The sequence below is a fragment of the Panicum hallii genome, chromosome 4 (assembly GCF_002211085.1).
Source record: "Panicum hallii strain FIL2 chromosome 4, PHallii_v3.1, whole genome shotgun sequence".
NCBI lineage: Eukaryota > Viridiplantae > Streptophyta > Magnoliopsida > Poales > Poaceae > Panicum > Panicum hallii.
Genome location: NC_038045.1, coordinates 9,052,958 through 9,079,382, shown reverse-complemented (window position 1 = coordinate 9,079,382; position 26,425 = coordinate 9,052,958). Strand labels below are relative to the sequence as shown.

The 26,425-nt window shown below is 40.7% G+C and overlaps 2 protein-coding genes across 6 annotated transcripts; both read left to right on the top strand.

The window, feature by feature from the left end:
• Positions 1-10,889: 10,889 nt before the first annotated feature.
• LOC112889429 (shaggy-related protein kinase GSK4) lies at positions 10,890-17,546 on the top strand. Its single transcript, XM_025956050.1, has 12 exons — positions 10,890-11,216; positions 12,062-12,151; positions 12,248-12,307; positions 12,409-12,681; positions 12,779-12,853; positions 12,956-13,012; positions 13,978-14,118; positions 14,239-14,289; positions 14,394-14,489; positions 14,885-14,968; positions 16,171-16,272; positions 17,097-17,546. The coding sequence occupies exons 1-12, from the start codon at positions 11,130-11,132 to the stop codon at positions 17,190-17,192; spliced, it is 1,212 nt and encodes a 403-aa protein (XP_025811835.1). The 5' UTR covers positions 10,890-11,129; the 3' UTR covers positions 17,193-17,546.
• A 3,433-nt stretch (positions 17,547-20,979) lies between these two features.
• On the top strand, positions 20,980-24,473 carry LOC112889668 (probable LRR receptor-like serine/threonine-protein kinase At3g47570). 5 transcript variants are annotated; one of them, XR_003228143.1, is made up of 3 exons: positions 20,980-21,100; positions 21,230-23,798; positions 23,959-24,217. XR_003228143.1 is itself a non-coding variant. In XM_025956413.1 (3 exons), exons 1-3 carry the CDS (start codon positions 21,062-21,064, stop codon positions 24,330-24,332), a joined length of 813 nt encoding a protein of 270 aa, XP_025812198.1. In that variant the 5' UTR covers positions 21,001-21,061; the 3' UTR covers positions 24,333-24,473. The 5 variants fall into 5 exon arrangements, 2 of the variants coding, with proteins under 2 accessions (XP_025812198.1, XP_025812199.1); XM_025956413.1 differs by having other exon boundaries at positions 21,001-21,392; positions 23,691-23,798; positions 23,959-24,473; XM_025956414.1 differs by having other exon boundaries at positions 21,009-21,100; positions 23,120-23,798; positions 23,959-24,473.
• The last annotated feature ends 1,952 nt before the right edge of the window (positions 24,474-26,425 follow it).

The window sequence follows — 26,425 nt, the reverse complement described above, 5'->3', positions numbered from 1 at the left end:
TGCGTGGGCGGCCACGCTGATGCCGCCCTTCCCCGTCTGCGGCCGCGCACCCACGTGCCCCGCGTCCCTACGCGATCGACGGGCCGTCGCTCGGCCAACCAACGCTGCCCATCCCCGACTGCAGTCGCGGGTACCGTCATGCCTCAGGGCGACCGGCGGGCCAAGCATGCGTTTGTGCCGGTCCCGATTGTCTTGGTTGTGGCCTCGCACCCAAGCGCCACATGTCCTCACGCGACTCACAGGCCGTCGTTCCGCCAGTGAGCACCGTCCGACCCGCTTGCGGCCGTGGGTCCCTGTGCGCCTCAGCGCGGCCAGCAGACCGAGCGTGCGGCCGGTCGCCGTCCATCCCATGGCCACGAGCGGCCAGTCACCTTTTTGCACCCTATCCAGTAAGGCTCCTAGATTTTTTTTTTTGGCATCTCAATGTTATTGGTTTCCACAAGTTTTTTCACGGCATTGATTTCCACCAAAATTTCCCGTTGTCAACAAACACTAAAATACAACTCTATGAAAAACACGACAATTTTGACCGATTGTTAGGGGAGGTAGTTTCGACTCCCACCTCTCCAATCTCCCTTGCGACCCCTCTTCCCTCGGACTCCCGTCTCCATTGCGACCCCTTCTCCCTCGAACTCATATCTCCCTTGCGACACCTCCTCTCACGAGAGTACCTCCCCAGTGATCCCTCCCTCCGACTCCATTCCCCGATCCTCTGAAGGTGAGTACCAGCTTTTCCATTTGATCTGATCATGCTGCTCTTGATGTTTTAATTAATTTTCAATTCCCCTAGGTTCAGCGAGCAATGAAGTCATCCGACGATCAATGGCATCTTCACCAGTGGTATGCAATCCCTGGCCCTTTTCAATTGGATCGTAATCAGTTCAAGGCCCTGACCAGGTTAGTTTTCCAGATTATAGATGATCAGATTATTGCCTAGATGGTAGGGTCAGTGTTCCAGAGTGTAGATGATCTTATGGTCTTCTAGTTGCCTAGGCTGATAATCAAATGTGTGTTTCATTATTTTCATTCCCTTTTCATTTGTTAACCAGTATTGCAAGAAAGAATTGTTGGGAATAGTCGCACACTGGTTGTGGGGGGAGAGTTAAACCAACATAAAAGTGGAGGAGTCCCTTACCTCTTGGGCTAGCTTTTGGGGTGCAGCAAGCCTTCCTCCCAGTATGGGCCGGTCGGGCCAACTCTCCTGGATTAGAGCTACCATTGGTATCAGAGCTTGTTCCATAATCTCAGCCCGCAGCACACATGGATGGTTGTAGACATAAGGCTCAATGGACCGCGGGTAGTGGACCGCGGGTGCTCGTGATGGGCCGGTCAATGCTAAGGGACACCAATGTATGAGGGGGAGATTGTTGGGAATAGTCCCATATTGGTTGTGGAGGGAAGTTAAACCAACATAAAAGTGGGGGGAGTCCCTCAACTCTTGGGCTAGCTTTTGGGGTGCAGCAAGGCTTCCTCCCAGTATGGGACGGTCGGGCCAACTCTCCTGGATTAGAACTAGCATGTTGGATTTAATATTGTTTTTTAGTAAGTCTTAGCATATAAGGAAAGTATACTAGTATTTGCATGTATGCACGTAGAAAGCAAGGTAGGAAACATAGTTGGTTTTTGGTTGGCAAGTGCCATATACGAGCGCATATAGGAGGAGGTCTACAACCTTGCGGAAAGTGGCAGCCAATTGAGTCTGAGTAGGAGAGACTTTGCTTATTTGGTAAGTACACGTGTAAGAGCACAGAGTCCGAATACGAGTCGGAAGCTTGTAGGTCTGGCCGGTCATGTACTCAGGACTATATAAGCAAGAGAATGTAATAGGATTTTGCAACGTGAGAAATAGAGAACAAGAAAAGGCTAAGCTGTCGTAGCCTCGGAAATCTTTGTCTTCTGTTTCTTGTGTTCGTGAGTGTTAGATCCTGGTGAATAGCCAACAATGGTATTAGAGCTTGGTGACGAGAAGTTGACGGGCACGTCACGTATGGTGGCAATAAAGGAGAGTTCACTGGTGTCGCTGCACTATCTGAAACTTAAGAGGAGTAACTACACAACCTGGGCGGTTAAGATGAAGGTGTTCATGCGTGCGCAAGGTGTTTGGGACGCTGTCGAGACTGATGACCCAAAAGACAAGCTTGACGTGAAGAAGGATCAGACATCGCTCGCTACCATCTATCAAGACATTCCAAATGAGACGTTGCAGGCGGTGTCTGAGAAGAAAACTGCAAAGGAAGCATGGGAGTGCATCAGGACGATGTACCAAGGTGCACAACATGTCAAGGATGCTCGTATTCAAACCCTCAGAGAAGGGCTAGATGCCCTGCGGATGAAGAGTACAGATTCAGTTGATGACTTCGCAATGAAAGTGAACTCGATCGTCAGCATGATTCGTGGGTTGGGTGAAAAGATCAAGGACTCTATGTGGTAAGGAAGATCCTCAGGGCCACAGCAAACAAGTTCTTGCAGATTGTCGCTTCAATCGAGCAATTTGGAGATATGAAGACAATGAGTATTGAGGAAGTCATTGAAAGGCTTCGTGCATATGTTAGATTTAATCTTGTTTTTTTAGTAAGTCTTAGCATATAAGGAAAGTATACTAGTATTTGCATGTATGCACGTAGGAAGCTAGTTAGGAAACATAGTTGTTTTTTGGTTGGCAGGTGCCATATACGAGCACGTATAGGAGGAGGTCGACAAGCTTGCGAAACGTGGCAGCCAATTGAGTTGTAGGAGAGTCTTTGCTTATTTGGTAAGTACACGTGCAAGAGCACAGAGTCCAAATACGAGTCGGTAGCTCGTAGGTCTAGCCGGTCATGTACTCAGGACTATATAAGCAAAAGCATGTAATAGGATTTTGCAACGTGAGAAATAGAGAACAAGAAAAGGCTAAGCTGCCGCGGCCTCGGAAATCTTTGTATTCTTCTATTTCTTGTGTTCGTGTGTGTTAAATCCTGGTGAATAGCCAACAAGAATAGTATGCTTATTTTCATAAAGTAGGAGCTAATGAGATTAGTGTTTGCCATATTATGTTACACAAGCCAGCAAGAAAATTATATTATATCCATGCTAAAATATTTTCCATCAATGGGAACTTAGAATCCTTATTACAAAGTACTTTGGGGACCAATTATCTTTGCACAATATCTATTTATCAAGAATTTGTTTTTCTTGCTGTTGCTCCTTCGCTTTTCTTTTTTTGACAAAAACTAAGGTCAAATATTTGATCATTTTTCAAGCTACCTTATTATTATTCATTCTTCACTTCTTTGTTTCTTACAACCCTATTGACAAAGCGAACAGATGACAAATTAGTACCGACGAGGTTAGTTTAGGTTTGTGGTGCACTAGTGTTGTAGATAAAGGATCCAAATCTGAACTAAATACTTCATATTTTTTTATAGTTCATTTTTCAGATAACGTCCAAATCTAAAAAAAGAATTATCAACTTTAGTTACTCAGATTTTACTAATCATGGGTACACTTTCTATAAACATAGCAATGAATTGGTAAATCCCAGTACTTGTACAAGTATTACATTTCTTCTCTACATTATAATAACTCTTGCTATTCATCTTATTCTATTTATTAGAACAAAAATTCATGTGAGTCTGAATACAATGATGATGACGACTTATTCATGTCCAATGAAAAGATTATCTTGTTTCTTTCTTGTCTTTTAACAACACTATACTCTGAGTTGTCTGGATTTATTTTGGAAGCATTGTCAAGAAGATCCTATTTACAAAGAAATATCACATCAAGGAGCAGAACCATCATCCCCACAATGCTCTACTAATCAATCTACTAATCCCCACAATGCTCTACTAATCAATCTACTCAACAAGAGGTATATTCTCATGGCAAGCAAGTTACATTCTGTATCACCATATATACAAATATTTTCACTTCCTTTCAGCTTGATGCCTGTAAAAGGAATCCATCTGATGGTAGAATAATAAAGAAAATGAAGTTACTTAAGAATCAGGCTTGTCCATCTATTTTAGTAATATATTTTCCAATACTCAGCATGGTTTTGTGTACTATTTCACACCTCATTTCAGCAGACTAAGAATCAACAAGGAGTGCTCCAAGATACTACATCCATGACACAATGAGTGATCACACTAGATAAGGGTGCAGGCTATAAGGGATCAAAATACATGCAACCTTCAATTAAGGTGGACAAGCATAGTGAAAAGTATTCTGATTTTATTACCTCTATACAACTAATTCTTTGTTGATCATGGAATGATTATGTTAATTCAATGTAGGTTGGATCAACTGTGCTACTTAAGACTTCAAACTATCCACATAAGGCAATTGTGGCCTATGCAACCCTTTTGAGCTCTAGTCCAAAAGCACACAAGCTGGTGGAGTTGAGATAGGAAAGCAATTCTACAAAGTGCGTATCAATCACCCTACTATACAAGAGGAGCCATTAGTGAGGCCCGTGACCTGCTACAGAACCATCGGTGATGCCCGTACCAAAGGAGTACCAATTGCTTGGCCTTCGATTTGTGTATATATGTTATAGCTACCATTCTTAATATGTAGTGTTAGCTACCTCATGCATGTTCAAGTGATTAATTTTACATCTCCCTTGCACTATGCATGTTGAAATGATCAATGGTTGAATCGTGAAGCAATGGATTTCAAGAATACTATATACTTATATCTCATTTCTAGTGGCACACATTTGTAGTTTCTCATTTCTATTGGCACAGATTTCTAGTGATGATTAATTTCTTATGGCACATTTGCCCTTTAGAATCATGTAGTTGTGTATATAATATCAAATGATGTGGGCAAGTTCTATGTTTCCTTCCTATGAAAAGTGCAATTTTCTTTGGTTATTGGAGTTTGTGGCTTGTGTGATCGTGTAATTTGTCACGGTCCCTTTGAAAATTTCATGCAGATTATATCCCATATGTAATTGTATATTATAATTTTTTTGAAATTTTGAATGTGTTACAATAGGTAAAATATGTGTTACAAATTGTGTTCCGAAAATACCAAGTAATGTTCTCAAAAAGTGTTACTATCATAATGTTAAAGCGTTATTATAGCATAAAAATTATGTTACACAAGAGAACTATTGTAACACTTGATCAATCTTCCATTAAGTAAGTAATTGTGTTACAAAATGGTAACACTTTTTTGGATGTAAAAGAACACATGTCTTTTGTTCCAATACATCATAAAGTAGTAACAATAAAAATAAGTTCACTAACAAGATGTGTTACTAGGAGAGCTAGTAACACATTTAGTTAAGTATAGTAACACAAGTTGGTGTTATACTATAGCTATGTTCTGTAGTAGTGTCGGTGCTCCCTTTTCAAACAGGGCCAACGATCACTGATAGCTGACCGATTAATTCGGTCCGAGCCTTTTCTTCACAATCACCGAACCTTTCGGTCAATCCAGAGAGGTTTGCAAGAGTTCATAACCTCACCGATTAATATTGCCCGTACACTTAATGTGGACCAAATTAATCTGTCAGGCAAAACTAGTGTTCAGCTGCCTCAGCATAGTATCACCGATTACTACTATCAGTACACTCAATGAGGATTGAATTAATCTGAGGCAAAACTAGAGTTCAGCTGCCTTAGCATAATTATCACCAATTAATACTGTCAGTACACTTGAGGAGGACCGAATTAATCTGTCTGTGTAACTAGAAAATGCACTAGATCCTGGGATGACCGACTAATTCAGTGATCCCACTTTTCCTGACCAATTTAGTCTTTCAGGCAAAATAAGGATTCCTGAGTTAAGCAAACTCATCCAATTCAAAACCTTTTAAGTCTCTAACTCGTATCTTCGCTTGTTTTGACTTTGTTTCTTTGTGGGTCTTTTCTTTCTTGATCATTTGGATGGCTTCCATTGCATTCTTGGAACCTATAAACATCTACAAAAGTATGTCTTGACAAAATATTACTCCCAATGGTTATGTTGTTATTCAGTCACCAAAATCACAAACAATGGCTTAAGTGTCATTTTCCTTATAGAAGGACCAGTACGCCAATTCAAAGCATCCAATAGATAATTATGAACTCGTTGATATTGCAGTCCCAAAGCAGACATTTAAGTAAGTCAATGCCACTTTTTTCTTTTTTGGTGTCTCTACTCCTTTTTTTACAATGAGAAAATGTTGCCACAAACTTACATGTTGATAATGCTCGCTCATGAAGCAAAGATTGTGGGCTTCACATGCTCATGCATGCTCAGTATTGGGATGGACACTCGGTGAGCCATTTGAATGAGAAGGATATGTCAAACATACGCAAAATATTGACACACAAGTGGCCCAAATATGATAAAAATGACCCAGAATGGGAACCCATTTTAAATCTAATATAGGTATGATACTTTTTTCATATTCTCGTTAGCATTTCAGTACTATCCAATAGGTATGATATAAGCATTTCAAAAATTTGCAATAGGCAACTTCATAAGTATTTTCAGCTGTTCAATAGGTATGACATAATATTTCTAGGAAGCATTGTCTCTTTAGCTGAAAATGCACCGGTACAAAACTCTGTATTGAATAAGTTATAAGATATGGATGACATATCCTAGCTATATGTAGCATCCCTCCACCTTCGTGCTCCCCAAGTCTTTTTTTCTTTGCAGTTTTTCCTCAGTTAACAGCCATAGACCCTGACTATCCATCTTCTCTACCTATTTTATCGAGGCACCTTGCAGCATTATGACCAGTCAACTTGCAGATCCCGCACTTGTTCTTCCTCTTTGCCTCTGCATTCATCCCTCTCTTAAGTCTTTTTTCCTTCTTGCGCCCTTTCATTTTTGATCTCGGAGGGTTGCCTAAATTTGTCGTCGTTGCACCCCAATGCAGCAGGATTATTATCAGGGCACCACAGTTTTTACCTGCATGCAAATCTTCATCGTATTAGCATCAAGGGACAGCACAGGGGTGGGGGTGTATTGCAATATTTTTTCTTACCAGTTGGCATAGGCGCTAAAACACCTGCATTTTCAGGCACTTCAGGATTAGCAGACAGATCATTAAGTGCTACAGATTTAGACAGACCATGTGTGTCCTCTGCTGCAACAATAGGCACAGTAGGACCATCATCAGGGACAGATGCTGGACATCTGCGCCCCTCTGTGCGCTGCTTTTGTTTCTTTTTCTTCATTCTTCAACTTCAGAGCGCATCACCCTTATGTGATTGTCCATAAAATACGCTTCTTTTGATTTACATCCCTCAACTGCCAAATTTGCAAACGTTGTAGAGAGATTGGTAAACCACAAAGTTCTTTTTGTTATTTAATGGCATACCACGAGCTATAAAATTAGTTTGCACATGGGCATTAGGGGCAGTGCTCTTATTGTCAAGAACTGCTTCTTGTGTCCATCTTTTCAATATGTACCATTGAGGAATAGCCTTCACACCCAATCTTGTCATCACCTTGATTATATGGCAACAAAGCATCCATCTCTATCAAATAGCTTTCCTCATCCTCAACTGCTGTCACAAGGTAGGTTCTTTTGCCATAACCATAGACAAAAATGTTGTTTGGCACTAGCCAACATTGGAATTGACCTTCAGGTTTCACATCGTATTCTGTTGTCTTTTCAAACTCTTTTGAGAACCTATAGAAAAGATTCTTAGTGTACACAGTAGTTGCATGCCTCTCTATAGGATATTTCGACCACCTCTTTTTCTCCCTGTCATCTGTCCTAAAGTCCTGCCATCCTGAGCAACAAGGAACTTATCCTGAATTTTTTGATACTGCTTAACAAAGTGTAGAACAGATATGTTGGGGTTCACATACTTTTTAAGAACAACATTGAACCCCTCGCTCCTCTGAGTTGATTGCAAGAAGGGGTAAAATAATGCATGTAGTATGCTTTCACAAAACTGCTTCAGATCGCATAGAGGCGCTGAAAATGCACATTATCTTGCAAATTATATTTGGTTAGCATCGTTGACCATCTTGCTTCAAACTCATCCGGAGTCATTGTGTAGTTCCTACACTCTTTAAAATCATCTTCCAGTTCTTCATTATCATCTATGGCAGGCCCTACTGTATCTAGAAAACTTGTCCATTATGTGCCACCGGCAATTCCTGCGATTTGTGTTTGGAAAAACTTGCGCAATTGCATACCTCATAGCAGCTGTATCCTGATCAGTGATAATGCTCATGGGTGCTTTACCTTTTATTGCCTCTAGGAATGTCTCAAACAACCAGATATAGCTAGGCGTTTTCCCATCCCTTATGAAAGCACAACCAAACATAAAGGACTACCCATGCCTGTTGATACCAATAAATGGAGTAAAGGGCATATCATACATGTTTGTTATGTAGGTACCATCAAAAGGCATAAAATCATTGTAAGATTCAATGTAGGCATGCCTTGCAGCACCATCAACCCAAAATAGGCACTCCACCCTGTGCTCAGCATCAAGCTTAATTTTGTGGAAGAATGGATTTTCTTGTTCCAGCTCTCTAAAGTAGTCCAAGGTTTCCTGCACATCTTGGTACTTTTCTGTTCTTCGAATAGTGTAGCGGAAGTTGCCAACATCTTTTCCTTCATATGGAACTAGCTGCATAGAACCATAAAGCTCATTCATCAGCTGTATATCAGCTGTATTATTCGACGAGTGCTCAAGTTGCATCCGTGCAGCAATGCAATGAAATCCTTCCTGTTTAGGGATCCCTCTATGAGACCTTAGAAACTTTTTCAACGACGGCTTCACAACAAGCTCATGGTTGTGATCTGGTGCAAATTATATTACATGCCACCTATCAGCAATTAGCTTCAGAACCATCCTAGCCTCTTTCTGCCACCATCGAGCTTCTTTTCTTTTTCTTTACTGAACCCTCATTAGTATCCTTAGGTTCTGAATCTTCTTCAACAAAATTGGTTTCCTCAAATGCAACAGTCCCTTGATCTTCTTTCACCTTCCTCCCCTGACCTTCCTTGCTACACACAAACTGAACCTTGTGATGTTCTCTTGTCAAACATGAAATGCGTGTAGTGCTTGTACGGATAGAAAACCCAATCCTCTTTGCATATGAGTTGTAGAACTCTCTTGTCTCTTGTTTAGTGCAAAATATCCGACCTGTGTATGGCACTGGATGTGTTAGCCAAACCTCTTCTACTACATCTTCCCGTACCCATTCTACAAGTTCCTCAACAACACCACCACCAACAGCAGTAACTTCTTGGGTGTTAACAACATAAGCGTGAGCATTTTGGGTACCACTTCCAGCAACTATGGTGCTGCCAACATCTTGCTGTGCTTGATGGTTTTTGTCCTGTAAAGTTGGAACAACAAGGGTTGGTTAGGTGCAATAGGAAGGATTTGAATTAACTCCTTCATCTAGAAAACCATAATCAAATTCTGGGGAGCTCATTCAAGTCCATGGTGTCTACACGCTATATTTTGTTATCAAGCAGATTAGCATCTATTCTATCCCCCACACCAGCCAATAATGTGTATACTAAATGGCAAAATAGAATACTTTGTCCAAGTATTTTTTTAAACACATTACATCTGTAACAAAAGCTAACATGCTAGCAATAATATGTTTACAAAAGGGCAAAATGAGTATATTGCCCAAGTATTTTTTCCAATTAGTAAGCTAATCTACTGTAAAAAAACTAACATGCTAATATTTTCAATTTTCATTTTTCTTGCAGTCAATTCTATTTTAACAAAAAGCTAACATGCTAGGGTGGGGAGGAAAGGAACAATGAAGGTTAGGCCAGGTGGGCACAACATCAAGCAGATTTGGCACCAAGCAGATTTTTGATTCTTTATGCATCCCAAATCTACTGTATATATCAGCCTACGCCAGCTCTATGTTCTTGTTGAAATGCTCAAGTAAATTTGTGTACATACAAATCTATACAGATCTACCTAGATCTATGCAGGAACCCTAAACCCAAGATACAACAACTTAAGTAAATATGTGCATACGCACCTCTTTTATTTGTGCTTTTCTCTCATTTGTCAATCAATCTTTTTTGCTGTTGTTCATATGTGGCTGAGCAATCTTACTTGTCGCTGTCGTCTTGTCAGGCGTGATGGGCAAAGAGAAATCTGGTATTTTTGCTGTCGAGAGGCGGCATCTAGGGCAAGCTTTTTGTTTTCTAGGCCAATTTAACAGGGAAACGGGGGCGCAAGGTAAGTGGATCCTAACGGAGACTCTTTTTGCATTTTTTACTAGGGGCTAGGGCGGCGCGTACCAGCTCTGGTTGGCGCCAAAAGCATGGAGGGGGAGGGAGTCTAGAATTGCCAGATTAGGCAAGGCCGTACGGGGGCTATATTTATGGTACGACCGATCGTAACTTAGCTGTGTTCTAAATATATTTCTAGTATTTTTAAAATGGTAAAATATATAAAAGATTCATCAAGATGCTTACTCATGCCTCACACCCAAAACATACTCTCTTTCCATTATCAATAACTACTTTTGTATTTTTGGTAATGGTTGTTACAACAAACTATCAAAATTTAATCACCAAGAATAAGGCAGAGAGATAAATCCCCTTCATTTAGGTGAGAGGGAGGTGTATTTTGATGATTACTAAAAATTTTTAGATAATGGGATTGGATTGATAATCTGCTGGAGTACCTCCAATAGAAAATATCAATTTTTTTAGTATTAAGGAGTGTGATTAGTAATTTGTTGGCTCTAACACATCTTATAAGAGGGGGCTATGGGCTGGCCTCATTTCGTAGCCCACATTGTTTCCGCCCGTGGTCCCACACAAGGCGCCGACAATTAAAAAAAAACTGGGCCAAATGCGTTCCAAGTCAGGGATAGTGGGCTGGAGGCCCAGTCCTACTAAATCTCCTGCCAAAAATGCCAACGCCGCGCTCTGGCATCGCGAAACCGAGCAAAAGCAGAGCTCCCCTGCTCCGTGTGCTCTGCTTTGCCCAACGGGCGGAAGGAAGAAGACCGGAAAGGAATAAAAAAGCGGCGTGGTGGTGGGCAGTGGGCAGACAGGGACAGTGCCCACACCACCCCATGGCCCCCTCCTCACGGCCACGCTAGCAGCGGCACCAGCCCCGAAGCAGCAGCCCTCCCCGCCCCCCATCACCGAGGAGAGAGAGAGAGAGAGGCCAGCCGCAGAGCGACGACCGCCCCACATGGCCACCACTGCGCCCGGCGGTGGGCCCCTCCCCGCCGCCGACGCCATGGAGGTCGACCCGCCGCGCGCCTCCGCCGACGAGAAGGTGAGCGCGCACGTTCCCTCCACCTCAACGCTCGCCTCGGGGGGAACGGGAGCTCCGCTGTCTAGGGGCATAGCCGGCTAGGGTTGCTTGCTTCCCTTCCTCCTGCCTGGATCTGCCTGTGCGGCGCGGATCTGTTAGCTGCGGCGTTCCCGGCCCCGGGAGGCCGGGAGGCGGTCCTGGCTCCGGTCTGCTTGCGCGATCTGTGCTGCCCGCTTGTCAGGATTGGGGCTGCTCGCTTGCTGCCTCATTCCGCCAGTGGCTCGCGCCTTGCGCCCCTTGCTTTCGTGTTGATTTGGAGGCTGATGGGCGTGTTACGTTGGAGACAGTTAGAGCTCTGGTAGCTTTCCTTTGCTTTCCGGGGTAGGGAACCTGCTGTTCCATGCTCCCCCGGCCGGCAACTTTGCGTGCTGCCATTGCAAGCGTTTCCACTCTCGTGGTGCTTTAAACGGCGGCTAAAGCCGCCCGAAATGTGTTCTAGAAGTTGTCTTCTAGATACTATTTCAGTTACCGGTTTTGATGTATGACTTTATTTGGGTTCATGTGAAGTGGCAGTTGGCATAGCTGTTACATTCCGTGGTTTTCGTTGCATTGAGTTTGTAACTTAGTTGTCTGGATACAGATTCCATGAATAGGAAATACTCGGTAGTATTTTGGTTTGCTCACTTAGGGCAATGCTAGCATGATGTGCTGGTGCCTGCTAATGTTGCTGCTGCAAACCAGGTGAAGCAACCAAATGCTGATGCCAAATTAACTCACCAAGTATATCGAATTCATTTTTTTCTCCTTACTGATTTGACGCTTCATATTTTGCTTATGGCTTGCATTTTGTTTGTGTTACACGACAGCATGTCGCTACTGTTATGGGGGGGAATGATGCAGTTACAGGACATATAATCTCGACCACAATTGGGGGAAAGAACGGTGAGCCAAAAAGGGTAGGTTTTGGAGAAAGAAATTCACTTGATTGTGCTGAGTTACATGATGAGGGTGATACCACTCTGACTTATTACCTTGTAATTTGTGTTCTCTAGACCATTAGCTATATGGCCGAGGGAGTTGTTGGAATTGGATCATTTGGGGTTGTCTTCCAGGTCAGGGATAGCTTGCTTGTCATATTATTTTTTCCAATTTGGCATTTTTCTCTCACTTTGACTCATCTGTTCATGGTGTGTGGCTGTGTGCATGGATTCAGGCAAAATGCATTGAGACTGGCGAAACTGTTGCCATTAAGAAGGTTCTACAGGATAAAAGATACAAGAATAGGGAGCTGCAGATAATGCGATCGATTGACCATTGCAATGTCATTTCCCTGAAGCACTGTTTCTTCTCTACCACAAGTAGAGACGAACTTTTCCTTAACTTAGTGATGGAGTTTGTTCCAGAGTCACTTTATCGTGTTCTGAAACACTACAAAGACATGAAGCAGAGGATGCCCCTCATATATGTTAAACTGTACATGTACCAGGTGGGTCGTGGTAGAATTGCATGCTATCTTGATATGCATTTGCTAGAAGTGGTGTTTTAAGTTTTAACATTTTACATTTTTTTGATATATTGTGCAGATATTCCGGGGTTTAGCTTATATTCATACTGTACCAGGAGTTTGCCACCGAGATATTAAGCCTCAGAATATTTTGGTATGCTGATTTTTATCCTAGACATGTGGCTGTTCTTGACTTCCTGTTCATGATGTTTCAGTGGAAAATTGCTAATCTTCACCTTTTCTTATCGTTTGATAGGTGGATCCTCTTTCCCACCAGGTCAAGGTTTGTGACTTCGGGAGTGCTAAAATCTTGGTATGTACATGCTCTAATGATAAGAGGCAGTAATATTATTGTCCTTTTATTTCAATATTTTGTATAAAATTGAATGTAACTGAAACATCATAAACTGTTAAGAAACCAAACTAGGAAATTTACTTTTTTTTTGTGCTGTGACTGTGAGTTGATATGTGGTCCTAATATGTGCATTTGCTAATTCGTATGCCATCAAATGATTGATGGGAGTGCTAAAATCTTGGTACTTACGTGCTCTATTGATAAAAGCCAGGAATACTATTGTATTTTTCAATTTTATTGTATAAAATTGTTCATCATGAATTGTTAAGACACAAAAGTAGAAAATTTACTAATTTTTGTGCTGTGCCATGATTTGATGGTGCAAGGTCTTAATATCTGCATTTGCTAATTCGTATGCCATCAAATGATTAATGGGACTCTAGCATGTATGGCATGCTAATTCCAGTGGAAACAGTATGCTTCTTCGCAAAATGTATTTTTGGTCGCATAAGGGATGCCACTAATAAGCAGTATTGATTCATGGACTCAGGCCTTGTGGGACTGGGTTATAAACATTAAGAATGTGTGCATTGAATTTGGAATTTTGGATTTCTTTTTTTAGAAAAACTTTCAATGTTGGCACCTGGAACCTGACCTTCGATCCAACTTAATATGAATTTTGTGTTTTACTCAACAATATTATGATATCATCGGTAACTAAATTCTAAACTTTACAGAACAATGTGTTGAGGTGTCTGAATAGGAAGTAGTACTATGTGGTGTTAGCTGGTTTCTTGTGCAAGACTTACTATGAGAACCTTTTTCTATCCTTCCATTCATGAAGTCTGTTCTAGATAAAATTCCAAATCCACCTTTGATTCCCATCCAAATCCAAACATTTTGTGCACCAGCATTTCTGTTAGTGTTTTTTTTATTTGGTTGAGACCTTTGAATCTTATTTTTGAAATACACCAACTTATCAGGTTAAAGGTGAAGCAAATATATCGTATATATGCTCACGTTACTATCGTGCTCCTGAGCTCATATTTGGTGCAACTGAATACACAACATCTATTGATATATGGTCCGCTGGATGTGTTCTTGCTGAGCTTCTTCTTGGTCAAGTAAGTGCTTTAGTTACCCTCCTTTATTGGCTTACATCTCTTTACATCTTTTAAGCTGTTGCAATTCGATTTCAGCAGTGAAGTTACACTGAATGAATCTCTTTTTTTGCAATTTATTAGCCTTTGTTTCCTGGTGAAAGTGCTGTGGACCAGCTTGTTGAGATTATCAAGGTAATTAATGGGTTTTCATGCATTCTATAATTAATTATTTGAGGAAGTTATTTGCTATAGACTTTGGTACTTTCCAGAATTGAACAAAGATGAACTCCATGCAGGTTTTGGGTACTCCAACAAGGGAGGAAATCCGGTGTATGAATCCCAATTACACAGAATTCAAGTTTCCTCAGATAAAAGCGTGTCCATGGCACAAGGTATGTGCACATTTATACTTAGTGGAAACTCTTAAATAAAATCTATTGATATGTCCACTCTGGTGGAGCTCACGCAATCTCAGTGGGTTTCTCCCTTACGTTCTTTCCTTAAACTAGACCTACATACGAATTTCCAGCAGAGTGGCTATTGTTCAATTTCCATGAATTTCCTTTGACCGTATAGGATCAAACTGCCACTCATTAAAGTCAAACTTCAGATCCATTCAATTTTCTACTTTGGATATCTCAATAAGTTGTAACACATGGAAGATACCAATGTATATATTATTGTCATGTGTAAAACATGATCTGCGATACAATTTTCTATTGTCATATGATCTCCCTTATTCTTTGATGTTCCTAATGGAGTTCTTATCACAATGGTTATGCTGCAGATCTTCCACAAGCGAATGCCTCCAGAAGCAATAGATCTTGTTTCCCGCCTTCTCCAGTATTCACCAAATCTGCGGTGTAGTGCTGTAAGATTTTTCATCTCTGTTTGTCTCATTAATGGTCTGTTGACTATGTTGAATTGTTTTTAGTATTTCCCGTGGTTAAGCTTTCTAGTATAGCCTGATAGTTGCTGGTGATCATCTTGCTTAATATTTGATACATTGGAATAAAGGGTCCCGTCTCCGATCACTTGTGTGACTCAGGTCCAGTTCAGGTCCAGTATTCTAAATACTGGCAGATAGCAGACTTTGTAATGCCAAATTGTTTTGGAGGACTTGCGTGCTGATTCAAATGAATGCAAGAACTTGTGCTCTTTCAAGGTTGAGGAAATATCAAAATTGATAGTATAAAAGAAGGGACAAACACCTTTTTGGAATCCACTAGGAGATCAAATACTTACTAACTTTTTAGGGATGATGCAGGATTTGCCTGGAATCTGCATATGTATCGTGTTAGTAAATTCAGCATTTTAATAATTATTGTATTTTCCTGTGATCTTTGATGAAGGGAACAACAGTAGGGAGTCCAAACATTCCCATGAATGACTACATGTTCCACAATATGCCATGTGGCCAGGGCTACATGCTATTGGGACGTTGTATCTTGAACATAGGACATTATTCGGTGGCATATATAGTTGTACTAATATGAGTCCTGATTTTTGGTATTGATATTGTGGTCAAAAGTTTTCAAAATAAGAAACTACCTGTTGTAATTCAGTGGTTCTCAAATATTCCAAATATAGAATTGATTGTCTCAGTCATGCATAATTGGACAAAAATTTTATCTTATGTTTCTCATACACAATCATGACATGATGACAGTGCTTAACAAAAGAAATTCTAAATATAGAGTGCTTTGCAATGGATTTCAAATAAAGTGTACCATAACCACTAGAAACATTACACCACAACTTTGAACATAGAAATGAAAGATTACAAAAGCCTCAATTTATGCATAATTTGTTGCCTGTGCTTGGTAAGGAAACTAAAATTTGCACCAAATCAACATAATAGTGTGACGGTAACAAATACATCATCCACAAATTGAGTGTGCTAACATAGCACCTGTGACCTACCATTCTGCAAACCTAGTCATGTTGCCTTCACGTATCATGGTAAATGCGTAAAGTTTAGGTATAATATATATGTGGTGAATATAAATGTACAGTAATGGAATCTTTCTCTCCTCTTCACTGAGTTCATTGCTTCTTGAATTACTGTTCCAGCTTGAGGCGTGTGCTCATTCGTTCTTTGACGAGTTACGAGAACCACACGCAAGGCTCCCAAACGGACGCCCATTCCCTCCACTGTTCAACTTTAAGCAGGAAGTAAGTGATTTCAAGGCAATCTTATTTTTCATTCTATTCCTAAATATAATTCCTTTCTGAGATCTTGACTATGTATGAAAAAGTGTCAATTGGCCACAGGAAAATGGCATTGGTAGATTCATTTTATATTCTTCCATTGTATATTTTTTGTGGCATTTCACTGATACTTGATAGGCATTAGTGGCTAAAATCACATTCACTGAACATGAGTCCTTGACAAGTCAGCATGTTTTGCTATGTTCTATGTTGCGTGCCATGCATAGTGCCCTGCTTTTTTCTACAACAACATGGTTTGCTTATATATGAGCAGTGTTTCCTCTCTACTCATTGGTTCATTGCAAATAGCATGCCCTAAGGAACACAGTCCCACCACACTTGAGCGGTTCTTCAGGCAGTAGTGGTGGCTGGTGGCAGCATCAGGGTTTCACCTAGTATGAGCATTCCTGGTATCTGAATTGTAAAATTTGGGTAAATGGTAGGGTGGGTGATAGCGAGGCCACAAGGTTGATGGGAGATGGATATTGGAAAGGAGCTTCAGTTTTAGGGTATTGGTTTGTGGTAGTTGTTGGAAGGTAGAGGAGGTGGCGAGGTGAGGGAGTAGTGAACAGTGGTGCACATGCACTGCAAGAAGGTATGGGGGTGCCATTATGGTGGGGGCAGAGTGGTGATTGATTTTTTTTTTTTTTGATAAAGAGTGGTGACTGTGTTGAAGGCCTCAGAGGCGGTCAAGCAAGTCTTGCATCCATATTGTCGTAATTATTATTGCAGAGATACTTTTCTTTAACCTGCAGCTGTAAAATCATTTTTCTTTTGTTCCTTTGCAGCTAGCAAACGCACCACCGGAGCTTATCGGCAAGCTGTTACCAGAGCATGCTCGAAGGCAATCAGGATTTAGTTCTTTATTTGGGACTGGACCATAGGAAGGATGTACGGAAACGTCGCTGCTGGTACTGCCAAAGGGCAATCTGCATTTCCCGCATTTGAGTTTTAGGACCTGACCATCTTGTTGCAGTTGAGCCAGCCTTAAAAAAAAAATCTAATATTGAAACCCGAGGTGGCTATTGTGTCCATGTACTGCCAGGAACGGCACATATTGCTGGAGGGGATGGTTGGTGTATTGTTGAGCACGGAGGGTAACTTATTTAGCTTATGTTTTTTCACGTTTCATGTCTGTAGCGCACCTGTACCTGTTTACCCTGTACTTATTCGCAACTGATATAACCATGTAAATGTGTCTTACCCCTCCCGTGTTATGATGATGATCAATTCGCTTCTGGTTCTGGCTCAACCAAGATCTGACCACAATGTTTGTAGGTACACAAACCCTTGGCGAAAGCTGTGTGTGATAGATGATACAATACGTATTTGCAAGCGAATGTCCTTTGCTGTTAGGTCATCCGTTGCGCAGATTACTTGGCTAGCAGCTTTTCCCTGGCATTGGTTTTCGCGTGTGATTTGGAGCCCATTGCAGATTACTTGCTGGAATTGGTAAAATATTTTGATATTTGGAGAAGGGATGATCTGTTGGGAAGAGGTTCCTCTGATGTACTACCACGTCACTGACGCGTGGGCCTGGGGCCACGCGCAGTGACATGCACAGTACGTCAGAGGATCGGGTTCCGATCCGTTGGAGATGCTCTTGCACCACCGCCCCTTTTATTCCTGACCTCATCAAACTTGTTGAAGTTCTTCGGGCAAAAATCACTTTCTAGTCAGTCGACAAATCAAAAGAACTTAGTTAGATACCAAGAAACCGACAAACTAGTAACTTCCCACCTTAATAGCCTTCAGGACCTTTCTAAAGTCAATATGGAAGCTTAAGATCCCTCTAAAAATCAAGATATTCCTTTGGTACCTTCGGCGAGGGGTAATTTTAATAAAGGACAATCTAGCTAAGAGGAATTGAAATGGTAGTAAAAAATATTGTTTCCTTGATTGTCATGAAACGATTAAACACCTTTTTTTGACTGTCAACATGCTAAGACTATTTGGAGAACAGTTCAAATAGCTACTGGCTTGATCCCACATAGATAAATACATTTGCTTGGAAATTGGTTAACAGGCACAGGATGAAAAGAAAAAAATTAATATTTGTGGGGGTTTCAACGTTAATGTGGGCTATTTGGTGCACACGTGGTGTTTGAGAAAAAACGAATTTCTTCATTCATGCAGGGTGTTTTCAGAGGAGCATATTGGCTATGTTTTGGTCCCTGTTGCAGCGTGAGGCAACAAGGGATCCATCCGCTCGGCAAGCAAGGTGTTGAAGATCGTCGCCTTGAATATTTTTGCTAAAAACGGATAAAGAAGTAATAATAGACTTTGCTTTTAATTTTTCTCATATTATGTGCGCTCTTTTTTATTAATTTATGTATACTCAGTTCTTATGCTGAGAATGATGTAAGAATCAGGCTGTGTGCATCGCAAAGGCTGGAACTGTTCCTTTTTCTAAAAAAAAGTAGAACTGATGCAGTCTTCTTGTGAATAATCTACAGCCAATTATTTATTAGCTTGTAACCTTTACCGGCCTTTAACATTTAATAAGAAAGCAGAGGCTGTAAACTGAAATAGTACCGATCCAAGGCGTGCTTTTCCCTTGACAGTTGACAATGCAGTATTGAACCTCCATTTTCCTACAAAGGGCTGGAAGCCACACAACCAGCTCCACGGGGACAAAGATTGGAAGAAGAATATATAAAAAAAATAAAAGGCTAGCATTCTAAGAAAGTTCACTGGCCCATTTCACAATGTATTCTTATGTCAAAGGCAATCAAAGAGTTAAACCGGGATTCTTTTTTTCCACAAAAGTAATGCTCAAGTATTATCACTGATAGCCATATTCCCAAGTGCATCTCAGTGTTCCTATTGGCTACACATAATTGTCAATTTCAAACACTACAGGTTCTAACAAATTCTTTTTAAATGCATGGTACACAGAATCAATCGTCACTGCTAACTATATTGAAAATATTCATTTATTAATTGGGATAGGAATATAAGATTAATTCTTGTGGTGCACAAAATTACAATAAGACGACTCTTGAGTGACCATAAGTTAACTATACTAGCAAATATATCCGTGCGTTGCTACGGGAAGCCATATAAATATATATATATATATTATACACCATATGTATTTTATAATAACATAGTATGTGTCGGCAGCGGACTTCAGTCTTTTTCTATTTTACTCGTCAAGTGCTAATTCTAAATGGTCCGATTAAAATTTTGATTGACGAACTAATAAATTATTGTCGGTTTAGTAATAATAGAGATAATTTGTGGAGTATATACTAAATATAAAGTAATTTAGCCTGAAAGGATAAATTCTTCATGCATTTCAGACTCCAATTGAAAGCTACTAATGCTGGACCACGTATAGCTTTTCAACCTCTTCAGTCACTTTCAAGAAAAGTTGATTGTGCCACTTGAACACAGAATTCTACATGTCATTAAGAGTTATGGTCGTTTTCATGGCATTATTGCCAATGCCATCTTCAGAACTTCTACAAATTTTACCGGTCCAATGTCGGTACATCAACATCATTGCAATAGTTCAATGCAATAGTTCAACGTTTGAATTCATTGCAATACGCCAGCACTTTAACTACATCTCATAGGAAATGTAACATTGTCAATTTTCACATAGTTATGTCCACGATAGAGATTATTGCGTTCAAAGGTGAAATTATTGTACTCATTTTTTTCTGTGAGTAATTATTGCAATCATGTTGAAAGTAAATTGTTTCAAAATGAAAATCGTTTTATTGAACTTCTAGTCCACTTGAAAAAAAGCTTAAGGTTAATTAGATATTGCACTGTGTTTTGCTGCATAACAAAAATAATGCAATATTAGGTGTATATTCAGTACCAACAATTTTACCCTTTTTTGCCGAGTCAAACATCCTAAATCCATAATTTTAGATGAAGTGCTCCACTCATAATTTTATACAGTAATACTATTTTAAATATAGGGCATGCCAAAAAGTACTCACCTGCTGCTATTATTATGGCTCCACACAAATACTGCTGCTTTTGTCATGAAAATGTCTTAATATTGTTTTTACATTTATTATAATACAGTCAAGAAATTATAACAAACTTACATCACCAAGAGTATACCTTTCCAAAACATCAATTTCTTAATGAAGGGGAGTAGGGGACAAGGATTCAAAGATGAATATGAAAACAGAAAAAAATGCTAGCAACCTAAGAAAAGTCACTGGTCCATTCATAATGTATTCTTTTTGTCAAAGGCAAAGAAAGAATTGAACTAGGACCTTTTCTCCTCAAAAATTATGCTCAAGTATTGTCACCGATAGCCGCATTCCCAAATGCATCTCAGCGTTCCTGGTACTTAATTGTCATTTTCAACAACACTACATGTTCCAACCATAGATAATTCTTGTGAAATGGTAGTAGTAAAAATAACAAAATCATTCTTGTTAATAAATGGTACACAAAATCAATTTCACTGATAACCAACAGTGTTATCTGGACCATGCCCAAATTTTTTTTGCTGAGTCAAACGTCCTGAATCCATATTTTAGGATGAAGCGTTCCACTCCTAGTTTCCAACAGTAAAATTATTTTAAATATACTGCATGTGAAAATCTAGCAATCATTGAACACCAAACTGTACTTGGTCTCTGAAAATTTCAGGCCACAAACATGGTGCAGATATTTTGGCCACAAGCTGTGCCTTTATTTAGCGATTTGCACACCATGGGAGGGCAGTACTGCAGCGGGCAAGCGTTGAAGACCACAATACCCACACCCACCTTGCTGAAGAATGAAGGCCAAGATGGCATGCTACCCATGTACATGGCAGGTGTCGATGCTCTCTCTTCTTACCCACCTCCTCTTGTTCGCATCCAGCTCCGTGCCTATCTACGGTGTCAATGATGACCTCTCAGCTCTCTTATCATTCAAATCTTACATAACAAATGACCCAGGACAGGCACTGTCCTCGTGGGACGCTGCTGACAACGGCACCAACAAGCCGTCGGCTGATTTCTGCCGATGGGATGGCATCGCCTGCAATGATCGCCGGAACCCAGGTCGTGTCACGGCCATACGTTTGCGGGGTTCAGACCTAGGTGGCACCATCTCCCCACATTTGGGTAATCTCACTCACCTTCAAGACCTTGATCTGTCACAAAACAACCTGCTAGGTGAGATTCCAGTCAGCCTGGGCCGTTGCACAGAGCTTCGCACCATGAACTTGAGTGTGAATCAACTGTCTGGTTCATTGTTCCCTGATCCTCTTGGTCATTTATCGAAGCTAAAGGTATTCAATGTTCGCCACAACAATCTGACGGGTGTTATTCCCATGACTCTGTCCAACCTTACAGCCCTCACGAATCTTAGCGTCGAGAGCAACTACTTGCAGGGCCAAATACCGAGCTGGCTCTGCAACCTGACATCGTTGGCTGCCATAGATCTTGCGCTTAGCGGATTAGATGGCCAAATTCCTGCAGAACTGGGAAAGTTAACTAAATTGGCTTTCTTAATGATCCAGAGTAACCAATTGGAGGGTCCTGTTCCTCCATCCATCTTCAATACGTCATCCATGGAACACTTGGACCTTTCTTTTAACCAACTTTCAGGCTCCCTGCCACATGATATTGGCTTTCAGCTTCCTAATCTTAAGTTTTTCGGCACAACGGGGAACCAGTTCGAAGGTTTAATCCCAGCCTCCTTTTCAAATGTGTCTGCACTTGAATATTTTCTTCTACGTCATAATCAATACCACGGTCTGATTCCAAGGGATATTGGCAGACACGGTAATCTGAAGTACTTTTCTGTAGGGTACAATCAGTTGCAAGCCTCACGTAGGGATTGGGACTTCCTCACATCCATAACCAACTGTAGCAAGTTGGAATTATTAGACCTTGAACAAAACAACTTTGTAGGTATTATGCCGATTACCATTGCCAACCTATCTAAAGAGCTTTCATGGCTTTCCCTTGCTAGAAACCAAATAACTGGGATTATACCGGCAGGGTTAGGAATGTTTCAAAGACTTACAAAGTTAAACCTGGAGGATAACCTCTTCACAGGTGCCTTACCGGTGGATATTGGCCGGCTTCCTAGCCTCCAGGATCTTGACCTGTCCCATAATAGATTTGAAGGACAGATTCCACAATCATTTGGCAATATCACAAAATTGAGCAAGCTTTATTTATCCAATAACTTTCTGGACGATACCATCCCAACAAGCCTTGGTAACCTGAGAACTCTTGTGTCCATAGATATTTCCTGCAACTTCTTGAGCGGTCGAATCCCATAAGAGATACTTAGCATTCCTTCCCTAACCATACTTCTCAACCTCTCCAACAATGCTCTAAGTGGCTCCATCCCAGCACAGATTGGACACTTGATCAACCTCGTGTCAATCGACCTCTCAATGAATAAGCTAACTGGTGAAATCCCAGACGCTGTTGGAAGCTGTGTCCAATTACGATTGCTACACTTCCAAGGGAATCTGCTACAAGGAAAAATTCCAAATGGTCTGAAAACATTGGGGGTGCTTGAAAACTTGGATCTCTCTAGCAATAACTTAACAGGCCCCATACCAGAATTCCTGGAGAGCATCAAAACTCTAAATCATCTAAATCTCTCCTTCAACAACCTTTCAGGTCCAGTTCCTGATACAGGAATCTTTTGTAATGCCACTATATTGTCGCTCATAGGTAATAGCATGCTATGCGGGGGTCCACCATTCTTGCAGTTCCCATCATGTGCATCTGTGCGTTCTCAGCATCAAATGCACCTACTAATAGTATTCAGCATTCTTGGAACTTTGATCTTCTTATTGTTCTCTATTCCTACATACTGCTGCATCCAGAGAAGGGTCAAACCCAACATTGTTGATCAAGAGAACCTACTTCTCAGTGAGACGCATGAGAGGATATCCTATGATGAGCTGCGTTCAGCAACACAGTCATTCTCACCTGCCAATTAGATTGGTTCTGGAAGCTTTGGCAATGTATACAGAGGAACTTTCGTCGTTGATGAGAACTTAGCTACTACTGTGGCAATAAAGGTTCTTAATCTTAATCTCCGAGGAGCCAGTAGAAGTTTTTTGAGAGAGTGCAATGCCCTAAGAAGGATTCGGCACCGAAATCTTGTGCAAGTGATCACAGTGTGCAGTGGCTTGGACCATAATGGTGGTGAATTCAAGGCACTTGTCCTGGAATTTATCTGCAATGGAAGTCTAGACGAGTGGCTGCATCCAAACATAATGACAAATAGCCTGACCGCCAAAAGGCTCAGTTTGATGAGAAGACTGTACATTGCTCTTGATGTTGCAGCAGTGCTGGAATATCTTCACCACAATATTGAGCCACCCATAGTTCATTGTGACATTAAACCAAGCAACATACTTTTAGATGATGATTTAGTTGCACATGTAACAGATTTTGGTCTAGCAAAGATAATGCATGCTGAAGTATGGAAGAAAAATCATGGTGGCAGTGAAAGCAGCTCATTGGCAGTTAAAGGCACAATTGGATATGTTCCACCAGGTCAGTTATTATTATTATCTTTTCACAATAGTTTTTTCTTCTAGTGAAAAAATGGTAATATCAGTGTTTTATTTACCCAAGTGAAATTTGTAGTGTGAAGCCCACTTCTTTTACTACTCATTAGTTAACCGCTAAATCCTTCATTTATATATGTTTTCAGAGTATGGCTCAGGGTATGGGGTGTCCACGGATGGTGACATATATAGCTATGGGATGTTGCTATTGGAAATGCTTACTGGAAAGAAGCCAACTGACAGTTTCAACCTTGGTGAGACAAGTCTAGTCAATTACGTCAAGATGGCCTATCCAAACAAATTACTGGAAATACTGGATGCTAGTGCAACCTACAGTGGAAACACCCAAGATGTCATGGATTTAGTCATTCATCCTGTGTTTAGACTTGCCCTAGCATGCTGCCAGGGCTCTCCAAGGCGAAGAATCAAGATGGACTGTGTGGTTGAGGAGTTGAATGCCATTAAGAAGGCATGTGCAGCTCTTATGGGTGTTCATGATGAAGCGAACGTAGCCACCTAATGTGGGCAAGCAACCAAAAATTATAGTATAACTAGATGATACCCCATGTGTTGCTACGGGGAAGCTGTGAAAAACCTCTGTACTTTTGTAAAGGATTGTCATTTTTATAATGCCATGAAGATGTTGTAAAACTTTTAACAATAGTGACTGCAGAACAAACTACCTGCTGAAAGTAGCGACTAGGGCAAAATCTCAGCCCTAAACCCTAATTATAACGGCACAATCACTCTAACCTGCTGAAAATTTGCATTACAGCAAGGGCTTGCCTCACATAGGGTTTTCCCTTGAAACAGCAAGGCAATCCCCTTCCATTTTATTTTATCCCCAAGGATTCTCATGGTTTCAAAGCTGGCACGACTGAGTCCTCTGTGTTTCAAGCATACCCTATCATCCAAGCGGCCACTTCAAATGGAGGGATTCTCTGTCTTTTGAAAAAGAAAATGGAGAGAACCTCTAGTTGTTGCTGGTATTTTTTTTCTGAAACGAAGTTGTTGCTGAATTTGTTTCCGAATCCAAATGGTGACTTATCGTATAGGTCCTGTGATGTCGAGATTTTGTGCAAGGCAACCTATGACGTCATGGCAAATAGAGCCATACAATTATTTGTGTGAGAGTAATATCGGTGGCTATACTGTGTTAGTTTTCTGGGGTATTCAGATGATACATGACTGTTTGAATTATAGAATTATACACTTGTAAAGAACACTAGTACAATATGGCTCTACACAAGCGGTAGCCTTTTTCCATCACAAGTGGCTAGGTTAGAAAACCGCTTGAGATGTGCCAGGCCATTCAAACCGCTTGTGATGTTTAAGTATCACAAGCGGTCCGAAATTAAAAAGCGCATGTGATATCCGCGTCAACATCACAGGCGGTTTATAATATAACCCGCTTGTGAGTTTATTACCATCTCAGGCGGTTTTTAACCTGACCGGCTGTGATATAATTTTGAAATCACAAACGGTCAGTAATACGAAACGCTTGTAATGCGGGACATGTGTCACAAGCGGTTTTAGAATCTTAACCGCTTGTGATGGATTCATATCTCAAGCGGTCTGTAACAGGGAACGCTTGTGATGCTGGATACGTATCACAAGCGGTCAAGCTAAATAGAACCGCTTGTATGTGAATACCAAACCGAGTAAAATTGCATAGACAGAGGCCCTTCGTCAAGAATCACAGAATGAAATATACTCAAGTCCAATATAGATCAATACAGAATCACAGAATCGATATTCTTTCAAGTCCAATATAGATAAATACAGAATCACAGAAGGGAAATTTCTATAATCTACAAGTAACAAATTAATATGTAACACTATAATGAGCTCCAACAAATGAAGTTTCTAGCTGAGACCTCTCCTGGGCATTGCTGCACATATAGGCAAAACAAATCAGTTAACCGTGACCTTTAGCATCAACATGAGCATTTATATTGTTAGTAGAAAACCACCATATATATATGTGAATGAATTTAAATAGCACACATAGAGAACTTGAGAGATTTTAAATTCATTGGTAACCACAATACATAGTCGATCGGACACATGACAAATACAATTTGATTCATACAATTTTTCATGAACTACCATTTTTCCGCACGTATGGCTTCAAGTTCTTATCAATTTTCTTTTCCACACGCTTGATTCTCTCAGGACCATTAAAGACGGACATCTCTTCATACTTATTGTATTCCTCATCTCCGTCTCCCACATTCTCAACTCCAACAATTTTTGCTTTCCAGAAATAACTACATGGCACTTCTCATTTGATGGATCGAGTACATAGAACACTTGTGCAACACATTCGGCGAGAACCCACGGGTCATCTTTATATCCTACTTTCTTTAAGTCTACCAGTGTGAGTCCGTAGTTGTCCACTGTCACCCCCCCCGGGATGTTGTACCCATTGGCACCTAAATAAGGGTATTTTCAAGCTCGGACCATAATCAAGTTCCCATATTTCCTCTATGAATCCAAAATATGTGGTTTTCTGTCCCTGTAGGTCAAAAGCATCAATACGAACACCGCTATTTTGCACAACACTTTTCATGTCTTTTGATTTAGTGTGGAATGTGTACCCATTGATGTCAT

Coding starts and splice junctions, on each gene's coding strand:
- LOC112889429 (XM_025956050.1), top strand. CDS start 11,130: ATGGCCACCACTGCGCCCGGCGGTGGGCCCCTCCCCGCCGCCGACGCC. Junction 12,682..12,778: donor TTAAACTGTACATGTACCAG/GTGGGTCGTGGT, acceptor TATATTGTGCAG/ATATTCCGGGGTTTAGCTTA. Junction 14,119..14,238: donor CTGAGCTTCTTCTTGGTCAA/GTAAGTGCTTTA, acceptor GCAATTTATTAG/CCTTTGTTTCCTGGTGAAAG.
- LOC112889668 (XM_025956413.1), top strand. CDS start 21,062: ATGAAGGCCAAGATGGCATGCTACCCATGTACATGGCAGGTGTCGATG. Junction 21,393..23,690: donor CACCATCTCCCCACATTTGG/GTAATCTCACTC, acceptor CACATGTAACAG/ATTTTGGTCTAGCAAAGATA. Junction 23,799..23,958: donor AATTGGATATGTTCCACCAG/GTCAGTTATTAT, acceptor ATATGTTTTCAG/AGTATGGCTCAGGGTATGGG.